The 17,374-nt window shown below is 35.3% G+C and overlaps 1 protein-coding gene across 18 annotated transcripts in view; it reads right to left on the bottom strand.

Moving 5' to 3' along the window:
- The window catches only part of LOC111862456 (longitudinals lacking protein), a 595,591-nt gene that overhangs the window by 275,765 nt on the left and 302,452 nt on the right, over nt 1-17,374 (bottom strand). Inside the window, exon 5 of one of the 18 annotated variants that reach the window (XM_023847894.2) lies at nt 1,593-3,470. The exons of the other annotated variants lie outside the window; for them this stretch is intronic. Within the exon in view, the coding sequence (XP_023703662.1) occupies nt 3,151-3,470 (320 nt within the window). The 3' untranslated portion in view covers nt 1,593-3,150. Of the gene's footprint in view, nt 1-1,592; nt 3,471-17,374 lie in introns of those variants that run through there. 18 annotated transcript variants of the gene reach the window in all.

Genomic DNA, 17,374 nt, shown 5'->3' on the forward strand with positions numbered 1-17,374 from the left:
GAAATGGATGAAGCTGAAGAACATAACAAAACAAAACTTCTGTATATTGTTGTTGTCTCTGTATTTCACTGCTTAAAGAGACAAGCAGAAATGATAAAACTAAATATTAATGTCTTATGGTATGTGACTATGATGGAAAGTTACCAACATTATGGGGGAAACTGCTGGCTCCTTCATGATAATGTATCTTGTTACATCAAGAAGATCTTCATGAAGGTGGAGGCAGTGGGTTCCTCCAAAACACTGGTAATTTTCAACCAGACAAAAAGGAGTCACACCCCAGAAGACAACAATGTTCATATTCATCAGGCTGAGAATCTTAATCTTACATAACATGAGGATTATAACATTGCACTGTGGACAGAAAAAAATTCCAGCTGGTAATTCTGCACTGTGGATGGCAAAATGAAAAATTCTGACCACTGAATGACACTTTTATGCAATATTTGGCATGTTCTTTTGTCATCTCAAAATATGCGCCTGAACAGACTGCTTGTACTTGGTGATAAAAGGACAATACAGACATTTCCAGCCACATTCTTTCCCATAGTTCATTTTAAAATGCTCTGATAGACTTCTTTCTCGACAAAAAACCTTACCGCACATCAAACAAGACTCTGAAGTAGATATTTTTTGCCGTGACTGACTTGTGGCATTTTTTTCTGACTAATTACTGTTTTAGCATCATGAATTCTCTTACAAGAATCCATATCAGTGACTTGGGCTGCATAGCTGGCAAAATCTGCACAAATAGAGAGAACCAAAGTTAACAGTCAGTAAAGAATATATTATACACTCTAAGAAACATCTGGAATATGAAGAGGCCAGCCTTCTGTGTTGCAATAGTGTGCAGTTCAGAGACATATTGCCTCCATCTGCAGGGGCAAACAATAATTCAAGCAAGAAACCAGTAGAAGCAGGCTGAATTATTTATGTAATTAACATAACTAACTTTGTAAAAGTAAGTGGTATTAACCCCATAAAGCCCCATGGTTACCATAAGCACCATATGATTTAGCAACAACAAAAATCGTGTATTTTCTCAAGAAGGTATCTAATTGTTTCTTATGATTCTATCTCTCTCTCAAAAAAAGCAGAGATTATTTCCTTAAACAGCATTAATCAGGTGGTTTTTATAATGGAGATGCAGTGTGTTTCCTGCCAGGGAGAAACTCGATATTTATATATTATTTAGGTGATGAAATTCATGCTTTCTATTAGTAGCAGTTACTGTATTCAGATTATAACATGTATTACAGTTTTGGCTGATCTATGTATCTACTGAATGTAAATAAATTTATTCCATTCTAATCTATCCTTCTCTATTATATTTAAGCATCCTGTTGCACTCCATATGATAAATGATATAATGATACAAATTCCGTCCCAAGTGCAAACAATATATTATGTGTCCTTGATCTTGCTCCTCTACACTACATGTTTCGGCCTCAGACGGCCATCATCAGGTGTATAACACTCATGTAGTACTCATGTATAACACATGTAGTGTAGAGGAGCAAGATCAAGGACACATAATATATTGTTTGCACTTGGGACGGAATTTGTATCATTATATCATCTATCCTTCTCTATACAGGCTCCGAGATAACAAGATTCTGGGATGCTAAGGAAAATGCTGGTTCTAAGACAGAGAAACAGAATTGGAAGTAACAAAAATTCATTATTTATTCTCTTCATTTAACATTACATTAAGGTGGATAAAACTGGCTAGGCATGTAAAACATACCAATTAATGAACTACTTAATACAGCGATGTATAACCAGGGACCCACCATACTCTTTGACAAGGTCCACTGGCAATGGATAAAATACCGAAACATTGCATTTAAAATATTTATAAATGAAAGAAAACCAGAGGTGACATCAAACTTGGGTAGAAACAGAAAAGGAATCTGCAATGTTTGAGGCAGGTGGTATTTAAAGGGTGAGTTCCATATACACATGACATGTCTCTGCTTTCTTTCTAAGCATGTAGGTAGCATTGTAAATTGAGCAGACATCAGCTAGACAGCATGCAGAATGTAGGAGGCTGATCAGTACTTTTAATGCTAAACACTACACAAATATCAATATCATACCAAGTTTTTTATTAATTCAGCAAGCTTTATTTTATAGAAGACAACATGATAATTTTATGAAGATGTCATTCAAGAAATCTATCTCTCAAGTGAACACTAAGTAAGGTACGCCCAAATTAGGCTCTGAACTAATATAGGCCTTAAAACAAATTTAAGTTAATAAACTATAAGCACATCACCAGTTGTACACATGAGTGTCATATATATATACCTAAGAATTTCACAACAAAGACATAAATGAGAATTCATCTAAGGCCTTGGGTAATAAGTGCTTTAAAATACATACATTAAAGATAGTGAAATTTACATACAACACTGTTCATATAAGGCCTTACATAATGAGAGCCTTAAAGTAAACTAAGTCAACAAAATATATGTATAGTGTTAGTGTATAATAAACATGCCATATATCAGGTTTTCTTATATCTAAGGACTTCACAACAAAAAATATATACTGAATTCATAATATTTAATATTTTTCTCATTCTTCTGCTTCTTATTTCGATGCTTCCACTTTTAAGTGTCATAAGTACTGTGGGCCTTAAGTGTGGTACACTGAAGTTCATGCAATTTACATATGGCACTATTTATACATCAGAAGTGACACATACATCAGGTTTTATCAAGATATGTCTAAGGATTTCAAAGATATTCATAAACATTCTTTTTTGATGCAAATATGCTGAATCACACTAGACCAAAATCAGAAGAGACTGACAAATTTTAATTTAATTCTATCATATACATTTTCAAACAAATTGGTTCTTCAGATTATGAGTTGTTACTTGAAGACAAACAGACAATGACAAAACCAGTTAGTATCAAAGATTACAGTATTCTGGGATGTGACACCATGTACTTTGGTACTTGAGCATATTCTGAAGATGGAAGATGCAGATTCCTCTGAAACACTGGTCTGCATCTACCAGATCATATGATGTAATATTCTGGAAGACAGTAATTCTGATACTGCCATGGAAATCTCAAATCTCACAGAACTAATGAGTGTTTTCCAAAATTCTTTATCCTAAATGCACTTAAAATAAATTATTTAGATTATGGCATGGGGAAGTTTGTCCTTATGACGTCTCCAAGTATGCCTCTGCAGAGATGATTTGTGTTTTGTGACGAAGGGACAGTATGCACATATAAAGCCAGGATCTTTTCCGCATTCCCATTTCAAGTGATGCTGAAGGCTTCCTTTTCGACAATAAACATTGCCACATCTGGAACAAGAATGGGCCTCTGGTGCAGCCATTTCAGAGCGTTGCTGACTCATAACTTTTTGATTACAACCACTTTTTGTTGCAACTTGATGGAACCCATGGCCAAATTCAGAATAAGAGAACTGGACCTCACAACTGGGAAAATCTGTAAAGACAGAGAACCAGGGCTAATGGTCAGTAACAGATAAACATTTTGTAAGAAATATTTCAACATAATTGTCATTAAAATATCACAATATAACACATTTACTGGCATTATATCCAGAAACAAAGCACAAATTACTTTACTGTCTTCATATTTTAAGACTAACTTAAAAAGAATCATATGCATTTCTTTCTTTTAAATTAATTTCTCAACTTCTTGAAGCACTGTTCACATGAGTGGAGAAAAACATGTACTGAGAAGGTCAATAACTTGAACTCAATGCTTAATATTGCAGGGTGATCAAACAAACATTAATAAAAATCGGGCATGTAGCTCCCATCAGAAAAAGACAGAAATGCACACAAAACTGAGGCACAGAAACCTCTTGAAAAACTCAAGTGTAGATGGGAGTAAAATTCTAAACATGATCTTGGAAGGATAAAGTCCGAGGAAGTGGACTGGATTCAAATGGCTCAAGACAGGACCTACAGAAACTACAGAAATTTGCTTAGAATTAAGAAAAACTACAGCTCTTCATGATTAAGAAGGCAACCATACACACTGAATAGTGCTGAACCCTGCACATCTCTTAAAAAGAGTAGGAATTAAGAAACTGAATACTTAAAAGTGAACTAAATATCCTTTAAGACTGTGACTTCCTGGGATGTTTACCCTGAAGGCAAGGACAGCCTCCAAAACACTGGTACATATCAACCAAACTTCTCAATCATCACATCCCAGAAGATGATGATCTTGATGCAACCAGGAGGGCCTCAAGTCTTCAATATCCTTTACAATGGAGTTGAAGCATAATTTACTACATCATGGGTCTGAATTAAATGATGAAGGGGAGCTCACACTTTCAAATATCAATTTTAAATGGGGAACATTGTAGTGTTCTGACATGTTTTAAAGATCTAAACATGGTTAATCTAGTATATATAAAAATGTAACTTTTCTCTTTACTGTGCCCTACCACAAACCTAACACAGAGCACCCAAACATATTTTAAATTAACTCTGTGCACTTGACATTATGTATGGAAAAGACAATTGTTAAAGCAATATATAAGTTAAAGTCATTTTGATGCAATTTCAATCATCATTCAAAATCTTTACTTCCTTTTAATTACAAGAGTAAATACATGATTTTGAACTTTCACAGGAATTGCATGCAAATGCAATGAAGTATTCTTGGGTGATCAGTAATAAAAAGATGGAGTTAGTACTTGATACACACACACACACCCATAAAATACAGTCTTTAAAATGCAGCACTTATTAGACTATTTGTTAAACATTATTTACTTCATGCTTCATAGATATTACAAGATGTTTTTGCCATGTGGGGCCATCATCAGGTATACATAATTCTTCAAATTGTTACACTGTATCGTAATACTTGATTGTGTGAGCTGAGTAAGTATAAAAGGTTTTAACAAAAAATTTTTAGACTTTCGTGTCTTATGCATAATAAAGTATTACAATACAGCACAGCAATTTGATGAATCACAGACATAACTTTTAATAGGCTTTGTTATGAATCAACATGGCTGAAAATTGGAACTCTCAGACAACTTTCATCACATTTCCCATAACAAATTTAAAAGAAAGGCATTCTTCATTTACTTAAAAAACTATACTTAATAAAATGGGAAGTAGGGAAAATGGCTTGTAAAAAACTTAATTGTTTTATTTCCTTCATTCAACATTACACTCAAGTGGACCAGATATGATAAGCATGTATCAAACAATAAGAATCAATAATCAAACATGTACTCAATAACTAATGTAGTTCATTACTACGTATATCTGAAAGAATGTAAGAACCTGTTATGACCAAACAGAACAGTCTATTTCAGAACTGAAATATTAATTTAAAACATAAGCTTACTCTTTGTGGCAAAAGCACTGTTCAGTAGGTTACACGTAAATTATGTTGATCAGTGCAGTACATTTCCCCACAATTTCAACCACTGTTTTAATTATATGCGAAATTTCTTACCTTGCAAAAACACGCCATAGCACAAGCAGTTAGTCACTGGCTTCCCACCGTGGTGGCCCAGGTTCGATCCCGGGTCTGGTCAAGTGGGATTTGTGCTGGACAAAGTGGTGTTGGGGCAGGTTTTCTCCGAGTACTTCGGTTTCCCCTGCCAATCTTCATTCTACCAATTACTCCACAATCACCCTCACATATCATCTGGCGATGGTACAATAGGCCAACAGTGGCCACAGTACAAGGGACTTAGTCCCACACCACTAGCAATAAAAAAAATACCTTGCAAAAATAAAACAATGCACAAGTTTACCAACAACACCAGACTACAATACAAATATATATAGAAAGGAGATGCATTCTGAATATGGAATATAACATTAATTTCACAGAAAATATACTATTTTCAGCAATATGTATATATTTCAGTATTTCTACAACATAGCTGTTTTCAGTGTTCATATGTCTATGATCTTGTGACATTTAAACCTATAAAATTCAAATCTAAATCTAGTGTCTATGGTAAAGGAATTCAAATTCAAATTCGTATTTATTTTGCATTCTACAAATCCATAGTAGGAAAGCCTGTTGGATACAGAATAAGTCATATATCTTATAACAAATGTGGAATTGACTATCATTTCCAAGTCTTATTTTATAGATAATGAAAGATGATGAACACAAATACTGAGACAATAATGACCAACTTATAAATAAATTGAATAATTACACTAAATACTTAAACCATTGGTAGTAGAATGAGTAAGCCTTAGGAAAATGTTGTCACATTCAGCGAAAAATCTAAGTTGGTAAGCCATCCTCAATAAACACATAAAAATTAATTACAGACACAAAGGATTTACAAATTCTTGAGTTCATCAGGGATAATTACTATTTCAATACAATTAAGGGTAGTTAAAAAACTAAGTATAATAAAATCAAGTGAATATGATGCATATTCTGAAATCATAAAAGAGAAAATAAGGTTCAACAGAATACTGTCCTAGGGCAAACACTCAAAATCCATTACAATCAGTCACATAAAGTCACTGCAAGAACTGAGACTTGCATGTCACAGAGACACTAAATTCTGGAAATAAAAGCAAACTGTAATCATTTACATACACCAAACCCAGAAATAGTAACAGATGAAGTGATGAAGAATGTTGTCTTCTGGGATGTGGCATCATGTAGATATTTTGTTAAATGATGTTTCGGAGGAACGTATCACCTCCATCATTTCTTATAACCTGCAGATGGAAGCAATGGGTACCTCTGAAATGTCGGTTAACAAATATCTACAAGGTGCCACATCCCAGAAGATGGCATTTTTCATAATCACCGCCATGAAAACCTCAAATCTTACATAGATGAAGTGATGTTTGAGGTTCTTGTAACAGTGACCATAAAGACATGTCAATCAGTAGGCCATGCAAGCAACAAGCAAGCCCTCTGCTTGTTGTTTGGCATATTTCTTGATGCTGAAAATGGAGGCAGTACATTCCCCTGAAATTTCAATAAACTTGTATGTACCATTGCATGGCATCAGATCCCTGAAGACAGCACTCTTCAAAAGCAGATGAAATTTGAACTGTTTCATTTCTCTCACATTAGCATTCATATTGACAGTTTCTTTGCTGAAAGCAGTTTCAAAATTGACTACTGGTCCTCTAGGCCTGCCATAGCCTTACTGCAGTCCTGTTAGCCATTCATTTTCATGGTTCTTGTCAGACTTTCTCGAAAGCAACAAGAGCAATATTCGCTTTAAGACAAAAGAAGAGAAGAAGTATGGAAAATTAATTGTAAGGATTGTCATTATTTATTCTCTTAGCATTACATGAAGTTAAATGTAATTGACTGGGCATGTAGCAACCAATAGCAATCAAATTAACACAAATCAATGCTACTGTATTTGTATGACTTGTTCCACATCCTACAGTCATTCGGACTTACTTTGGATCTACGGAATGTAATGTATATATGTATATATGAAAATCTGGAAGTATGTACCATTCAATTTTGGCAAAATAGAATACCTTACTTTACACTGAAAATTACATTTGAATTATACGGAGAGTAAAACATATTTTATATGTCACAGAGTACAATATCACTCAAGTACACTGATAACAATGAGTATCACAATGTCAGGAAGTTATGGACACTGCTGAGCACAGGTGCTGTTAGGATCATTTCCAAACAGTAGCAGCCAGGTTTCTAAGGGAGGGCAGCCAGATAATTTGATTACAAGCTTACATTTACACCACATTTCCACTGATCACCGTACAGTATTTATAACAGAATAATAACTTTTGATATTTTTAAATTTGGTATAATATTTCTATTTCTTTTCTCACTTTTGGATTGCCCCTGTCCCCCCCCCAAAAAAAAGAAATCTAGAGAGGGGGAGATGCCAGGTTGGTCTCCTCCTGCTGACACCCCTATTGCTGCCTAACAAACATTATAAACATCAAGATTACAGTCCATGATACCATGTAGTTTGTTGGATGGGTAGCAATGTTTCAGAGAAACCTTGCTGTCTCCATCTTCAAGGAAAAGTTTCCATCACAATACAGTTTCATCAGCAGCAACAGAATACTGATGTTTATAATCCAACTTCTACTTATGAAGGAACACATAAAAAATATGACCTAAAATAGTTCACTTACACATTATGTAAGATTACAGTCTTATAGGATGTGACACCAGACAGTCTGGTAGATAGGAAACAGCTGCCTCCAGCTTCTGGGTACCATGAAGATTGAGGTAGCAGATTCATCCAAAACACTGGTACTTACATATCAGACTGCAGGGCGTTACATTCCAGAACACCAGGAGTATGAAACTAATATGAGAACCTCAACTCATGCAATATAAAGTTACATCATTAACACAGACACTACTGTATCCCTTATACTGTTTATGATTATTGACTAACACGGCACAAAGGTATTATTAGTAAATTTAAAAAGACAGAATCCCCTCCCAACCCCAGAATTCCTACACTTTCTGAACATATATTGTACTGAACCAAAACCTGGAAATAAAGATTTTATTCTGGATGTCCACGCATTAAAATTCCTTGTCTGTGTCTGAACTCTAGTTCCGGCCAATACGAAATATGACGATGACATCACTATGAAAGCAAAGCTTTCCCACAGTGTGAAATATGTGACTAATTTTTGTGACATGTTGTATGAACACAGCATATAAAACTACTCCACGCTCCCACTTTTTAAATCTAGTATCAACATGTTGTAAGTGAGCTTCAGGAATGGGAAAAACATCAGTTCTTCACTACACATTCCTGAAATACTGGTGATGTATTCTGTTAAAATATGCAACATCTGTTGTGGTTACTTCTCGGTGAAACATAAAATAACAACAAATGATGATACAAAACCTAAAATTTACGTTTGTAATTGATCACAATAACACTAGCCAAGAAGGTTATGGCAACACAAAAGTAGCTTCTTAAATTAAGTAAGTTATACAGGTTCAAAATCTGGAAACAAAACACATCATGTCACAAATCAGTTTACTTAATTTTGAGACAAAACAGAGCATGCTTTCCTTTTTGCCCTATTTCTGCATTTCTTCTAGTGTTCTTATATAATTCTTGTCGACAGTAATGTGAGAACATGATGTTCCATTATTGAATAAAGTTTATTCTCATTTAAATAACGTCACTATTTAAAATTTTGTTATAAGTTGTATGCACATTCACATGTCTCATATGCATAATAAAAAAAAGAAAAAGAAAAATCTGTGCATGTCACAAATTTTTTACTGCCATCTTTGTGTTCATTTATCCAGTTTAGTTTAAAACAGCATATTTCAAAACATGTAGCAGTGGTACATGGATTAATTATGAACACATTACTCCCAAGAACCCTTATTTAAAATTTCACATATAAATACTGTTGCATGTAGACCCATCACTAACGTGGAGAATGCATATAAAAGCTAAGAGAAGACAACTAGAGCTCAAAACCAGAAATATGAATTGGCTAACTGAAAAAAAAAATCACAGCTATCTCTATACAAAACGATAATCAAATCAGTCTGGACCTACGGGATAGAGTTATGGGGATGCAGCAAACCTTCCAACACAAAAATTCTCCAAACGTTCCAATCCAGAATGCTAAGAAAACTAGTTAATGCTCCCTGGTATGTATCAAACGCTACCTTACACAATGATCTAAGCATGCCATATGTAACAGAAATCATCAGAGCATACGTGGAGAAAGACAAAAACCGGACCACCCAAAACAACAACCAACTAATAAGAAACCTCTTGAACCAAACAGCAATAGAAAGAAGACTAAACAGAATGTGGCCAGAGGATCTCATTAGATAAGCTCCAGAGTAACATCAGAGGATGATACCTGCTTCAATATTACATACACCCGTCAATTACTCTCTTTATGTATATTTAGTATATTGTAAAAATAAAAAATGTAGGCCCATTGCTAGGTAACAACTGTCACCCAAGTTGTCACATGTATGTGTGTGACTATAGATGGGGTTTGGATTGGTAATCAGATTTGTTGAACTCTTAAACAATTCATGACTATGCTTTACAAATCAATATCACACACAGACTAGTGTTCCCTGTCACAGTCCTCACTGAGCTGCCCAGTAAGGTCTTCCAACTGTGGCCATTCCTCTGCTTCCGAGCTCATGTACTCACAAGCCTGGCAAGCACCTCACACCAACCACCTACTCTCCTAACTGCCATCTCAAGACTCTCTCATAATGGCAGCTGGTCCTCGTTATATAACCAAAGGCATGGATCACACAGAAGACAACGCTCCCAATATTGCATGCCTTCTCATTGCCGGGGAAATAATGTAGTGTTTCTTGCTTACACAGCTGTTACTTGGCAATGGGTCTACATGCCACACTATATTACTACTGACAAACTTTTTAAATGATATTGTTCAAAATAAATAAACAAGCTCATAAACATAAGGGAATTTGAAGAGAAATGTGTCCAAGGGAGATTATCAGAGATCTGGCACAGCTAAATGCACTCAGATATGCATCCCATGAAGTCCCCAGTGAAACCCAAATCCCTTAAGCATAACCTTCAGAAATACTGAACCCTTACATTTGATATTCACCCTCACATGGTACTTGAGGTTCTCAATATGGTGACTATGATGATTTCTATCCTCTAGGATATGATGTTTATAGTGTCTTTCACTTTAAAGGTGAAGACAGCACATTCCTCAAAAATGTTTGTAAACATATTCCAGACTACATGGCATCAGATCCAAGAAGATAGATGGGTTTCCATCGATTCTTCATCTCTTGTAATCATTCGAGTGGGTTACTATTGAATTTTCCTTATATAAATATCTATGTGATGTTAGGCAAGTTTTTATGTCGTCTTCTAATGTGTTCTTGCACGCTTGTCTTGCGGTTGGTGATGTACATGCAATACGGACATTTTAGATGAGGCTGTTTTCCACATTCAAGCCTCAAATGTCGGTTGAGATTAGCTTTCCACGTGTACACTTTTTGGCATTTGTGGCATGGGAAACATAAGTCCCCTGTCTTCTGTACATTCATATTTGCAACTGATGCACTCCTAGAGTGTGCAGTATTGGGAAGCTGATTACTCGTAAACCAGTTTTGTGAGGTGTGCCCCAGAAGTGAAGTGACATGTGACATCATTACTGGATTTTCTTCTTTGATAAAGTATTCTCCTTGGCCAAATACATTAGCTCCATCTGTAAGGACAGGAACAAATATCAGTCATAGAAAAATTATACGCATATAATTAGAATGTTTAGTATCAAAGATCAATTCTGTTTTTAAGAAAATGCCAACACGGCATACAAATTTACTGCATCTGTGTTCAGGACAAAAGAACACACATACACAAAATTTGTAACATTAATAAACAATGAACTCAGATCAGTTCCATGGCATCAAGAGTTATAACTGTCTAGTGCTGACCTATCACAACTCAAAAGTGATTCTGATACTGACATTCCTAAGTTCTTACATCTCTACATATATATATATATATATATATATATATACATCATTTATTCCAGCTTTCTTCGCCTCAACACCGCTGATGGATGCAAAGAAGAATGCCATATATTTCCTCAAAAATAGTAGGATACTACAACTGTAAAGATTTAATAATTAACTGATATTACCACAAAATCCTCAAACCACACAAAGTAATATGGCAATCATGAAAAATGCAGCTAATGTTATTTACTTTTGGCCCATGATTGAAATTAACTTCTGGGTAGGAAACTTTCCTCCCTTACAGCTAATGACAGAAACAAGTCCCATTTCAGTAATGGTATCTTTGAAAAAACTCAAGACCACTGACTGAGACTAGCCCCTTCAAATGGACCCAACTGAGGAGGAACCTTTCCCCTCATACATTTGATGACAGAAACAGATCCTAGTTCTGAAATACTGTGTTTTGAAAAAAAAACTCAAAATGGTAGACAATGGACAATGCTGAAAATAGCCACGTTTATTGTATGTAACATGCCATCACCAGAAACATTTAGACTTTGTCAATAGAATATTCTGCTCAATATGTTCTACTCTATTTATACATGCATTCATATAGATCGTGGTCTCAGGGTACAGCACCTTTTTCTGCTCACAGCCAGACTGTCATTTCATAGTTCAGCTGCAGTAACTGAATGGCACTACAGAGGCAGTCTGACTCATGTTAGTTAGAAACTTACTTGTAGTGAATTTTTGAACATCAAATCTATGTAAAAATTAACTTTTATTGCACAATTTGAAATGACAAATAAAGTAATATAAAGGACATCAATACAATTTATTCTAATTTATAATATCTTTGTAACAAATATGAAGGATGGTGGGAATATTACTGTACACTTCTGTGGAACAAATATAGTACCACTGGACTAAACAAATAAGTTCAATGTCAGTTGCTTAAGAAAGAATTTACTGATATTGATCAACATGACAGTGCAGTTGTTTCAAATATATGCACACATATTATGGTTATATTACTTCTTTCAAAATGTTCATTATTTTACATGCTACTTTCACAAAACTGCTTTTACTAAATATAACTCAAGTTATAAAAAATGGCAATAATATTAATTTAACTTAATTTAAACAAAACCAAAACCTATCAATAACAGTAAGACATAAAGCTCTGTGAGAGTTAGAAAACTTTCATAAATAACAGTATTTAACAATGCATTCTTTGATGATCTATTGAGAATCCATAGAAACATGCCAGTGTACTGACTTACCCCACATTAAAGTAATTTAGAATTTCAGACACGTTATCTTCTGGGACATGATACTGTGTAGTTTGTTCAAAACCTACTACATTTTACAGGAACACACTACTTCCATCTTCAGGTTTGACATAAAGTCATTAAAGCAACCAGCGAGCTGAATGTCCTGCTTATGCAGCTTACTCTCCAACCCTGAAGATGGAAGTAGTACATTCCTTCAAAATATCGGTAAACTTCCCCAGACTACATGATGTTACATTCCAGAAGATAGCAGTCTCCATATTCAACGCTGTAAGAACCTCAAATCTGACACACTTTAAAATTTATGTGCAATTAACATATTCAGTTTTCAACTGACAAACACAATGTTATATAGTGGTGAGATTTAACTAATTATATTCTTATCTTCTCTCACATTACTCTCAGCATTTTGTGCAAATAAATATGACTCATTATTTTGTTAAACACTCAGTAAGCTCATCCTATATCGTGAACTTTTATTGGCATTGTGGCATTAGTAATGATAATATAAAGCCATTAAATACAACCACATTTAATTGCTATTTTCACTTTACATTAAAAATACAATGAAGTCTGAACAAAACTTGTAATAATATCTCTTCAGTGGAAACATTCACAGCCAAGACAAATATTGTGCCACTCACAGCTCCATGACACATATAATCCAAGAATATGCTACCAGAATACTGTGTTATTGAAACTAAGATATCAAAATAATGCTTTTAACCACTCTGATGTCTGCTTTCCTGTATAGTCTGAATGACTATAATTCATTTTCAATCATAAACATACAAAATGTACAATGTGCTTTATAACCTTCCATACTTCACTGATTCTGATGTTAAAGACAGAATGCATCTAAAACTTTTCTGAGGGTATATCAAGCATTAAGTAGGCAACTTTAAGTAAGAAGAATCCTGTGTGTTTAATAAGACCTCTGTTATGGCGGTTTGGGTTCTTGTCATACATTCAAAATAGGCTACAATAACTTTATAATGATGACATAATGACTACATAATCACTACAAACCCTGACAGATATATCAGATTTTCAATATTGTACATTTCTGCTACTGCCACAAGTTAACCATCCACATGAAAAGTAGAAGTAACCTCTGCACTACACTGTACGTCCATTCATGAATTCTGTGCAAGAAGAAACATATATTCATACACACATTCTCCATAGCATCCAGACTTCCCCTGGGGCCATACAGCCTTTCATCAAACATGTAGCAGGGCTCTTTCCCTTTATGCCAAGTAACTGAATGTGAAGTTGGCAACCATCATCCATCTAGTGCTGAGGTTAAGAATGTATGGAGCTACAACTCCACTTCTCATATACCCTTGTGGCATGCTTAATTAACCACACGGTTAACTTTACTTTTTTTATATGGAAAAATAAATTCCAGACTCTGTGTAACATAATATCTGTGATTTAATTATCATCACAACAGATTTGGATCTGCAATAAATGAACATCCAAGTATGAAATATAGCAAAGGACAGATCTGAAGTAGACACTTTAACTCTTGTTGCAGTTGTTGGCACAACTGGACTAGTATTTAATATTATGTTTCCTATTAATATGTCCCAACAGCTTGCTTTTCTGTCTATATCGATTTTTACAAAATGGACAACAGAACTGCGGTTCCTTTCCACATTCATATACGAGATGTCGCTTCAGGTTCTGCCTGTGACGGTACTTGTTCCCACACTGCGGACACGGATATGTCTCTTGCTGTACTTCAATAAAACGATTGTCACTTTCATAAGGCTGGTAGATGCTGTTGGACAACAGTTCTGGTGAGAAGAGGTTCATGGTTTGTGGCAAACTGTCCACTGTAAGAATGTCTGCAACAAGATCCACCCATAACTAGTAATGAAATATAAATTCAAATATAATGAAAAACACAGTAACTAACCCCTTCACTGCTAAACATGTGGATTCAATGCATAATACTGAGTACTGAACTGCGGCAAGTTAACACAGCAACAGTGGATGGTACACAGCTAGGAACTAAGATAACAAGGCATATACAGTCAGGATTACATGACTTTCTGGGCTCTGTTCACAGTCCAGTATTCTGAAAGAACATAATGTTTCAAAAATTGGACCTGATTCAGTTCTTATGTGAATAACTGGGGAGGCATGTGTCTGTTAGAAATAGTAATCACAGTTAAATGATAGAAATCCCAAATGAATATGTGCCTCCTAATCCTTTCATCTGAGGACAAAAACAGACAGAATTTTCAAAACATTAAGCTGTTTCGGGATGTCACATGATTGACAAAGTCAAGAAAGTCAGTAATCCTAGTCTGAACCCTCAGAACTGAAGTATACTTATCTTGCAGTGATTCAATTAATCTTCAAAATTGAAAATATGTCACTGTACAATGTGTAACTATTTTGTTGCACATTTCATTCGAAGGCTGAGGCCCTTATATGAACAAATGAAAAAAGGAAGGGGAAAAATTAAAAACACACAATCTGAAATTATCTTGGTTTAAAATTATTTTTGAAAACACAGAACATAATTTTTTTTACATTCAAACCAAAAGTATGAAATGCCAAATATATCAACACAAAAGGAAATTACTTTCTGTGTCATCTGCATGTCCACTGCACATATAAGTGAACTTAAATAATTCCAGGTTGCTCTTAGTTACAAGCCTACAAGTTGCTTATATTATGATCATTCAGTCACCATTTCTTACATTTACTGATTATGCTCCTAAAATCTAAGAGCATAATGTGGAATTACTTGGCCATCTACATGCTAATGGTATGTCATAATTAATGGCAACTTCCTATAACACAGACTGCAGAGTCTGCAAATATATTTACAAACAGTTTTGGAAAGTTCAATAAGCACATGGCAGCAATATTCATGCCAGTGGATGCCCTTAAAATCAGTGAACCCTGGGCAGTTGCTCACTCTTCATAGGGGGTAAAGTGATCCTGGCAGTGATGCCACAATAGAAACTGGGGTTCAATTATATGCCCTCCAAGAAGTCGAGACCTGACCCAACAATCAAACTTCTTTTTAAATTCTTTGGTTTATGTGTACTCATCCATACAAAGAATCAATATTAAAGTGCTCTGTATGTTTGACAGATTTTCGTCCATTACAGTGAAAAAGGTTTACAACTGGAGTACAGAATTTCCATATGTATAATATAAATACCATTGTAAATGCAACAATTTATTTGTGGTTCTTTGTCTTTCTTCTTTTGCACTACATGTTTCGGCCATAACTGGCCATCATCAGGTGTATTTTCACTTACGTAGCTGTCACACTGCACGTAATTTAAAATTTAAAAACACCAGCTCTCTCAATTGTCATTGCTGCATTTCAATCGGTCCTGATATACCAGAATCTCCTTGCTGATTTTGTCAGTTATGTTTAAAATATCTATTAATATACACTCGTCGATTTGATTTAGAATTTTAATTTAAAATTTAAATCACAGGGATACCTGCTCTATGTCTATATGTACTGCAGCCGCTACTTCTTGCTTTCAGCACCGTTCACATATTATCTGTGATACACAAATATTTGTATTACTATCTTATGTTCTTACGTTATTCATATATGTTTTATACTGTTATGTGTAAAAAGTATGTCTTCTATCCACCATGCAAATTAACCTGGATCAGGTTCCATTTCCAGCTCTGTCCATTGAATGTCAATGAGAACCTTCTGACATACCTGATCCAGCTCTCAAAGATGGAGACAGTAAGTTCCTTTGAAACATCAATATCTGCCTAGAAGCATAAACGGTGTCATAGCATGAATATCTTCCCCTCACTTGATATTTGGCATCTCTGTATGTCTTCTATGAATATGTCTCTGTAGGCTCGATTTATGCTTTGTGACATGAGGGCAATATGAACAATGAAACTGGGGTTCCTTTCCGCATTCCTGCCGAATATGCCGACCAAGATTGTATTTGTAATTGTATCTTTTCCCACAGGTTGGGCATAGAAAGAGTCCCTTTGATTTCAATTCTGATGAAGACCATCTGGTCACTACTTGTTCCACAGTGCCATATTCTTGTTGATTAACACAATGGTCAGACATCAGAGGATGGTCATGTTTAGTCCATGCCGAGTCATTACTCATTGTTATATTCTCACAGGATGATCTGAATGCTGGTGGATTGTCTGAAATTGGGTGATAACTGACCCAACTCATAGACTGATCTGTAAAGAAGACATTATTATGTAATATCTGATGTTTTCATAGCAGTGACTATGAAGAATGCTGTCTTCGGGGATGTGGCACTGTGTAGATCTTGTGTGGACTGACGTTTTGGAGGAGCGTATCACCTCCATCTTCAGGGTAGAAAATTCCATGAGTGAGGAACCAGCGTGAGCCCACTCTTCCTTCCTCCCTCCCTGTTCTTATATAGCTGGGTGTTTTCAACTGGTGGCTCAGTCTTAAGCCACCTGCTCACTCTGGTTCCTCACTTGCAAATTTTTGTACCCTGAAGACTAAGGCGATATGCTTCTCCAAAATGTTGGTTCGCTCAAGATCTATACGGAATGACATCCCAGAGGACGGCATTCTTCAAGACGTCATTAGTACCAGGCATGGAGAGACAAAGTGGTCAAATTATACTA

The sequence above is a fragment of the Cryptotermes secundus genome, unplaced genomic scaffold (genome assembly GCF_002891405.2).
Source record: "Cryptotermes secundus unplaced genomic scaffold, Csec_1.0 scaffold816, whole genome shotgun sequence".
NCBI classification, from domain to species: Eukaryota; Metazoa; Arthropoda; class Insecta; order Blattodea; family Kalotermitidae; genus Cryptotermes; species Cryptotermes secundus.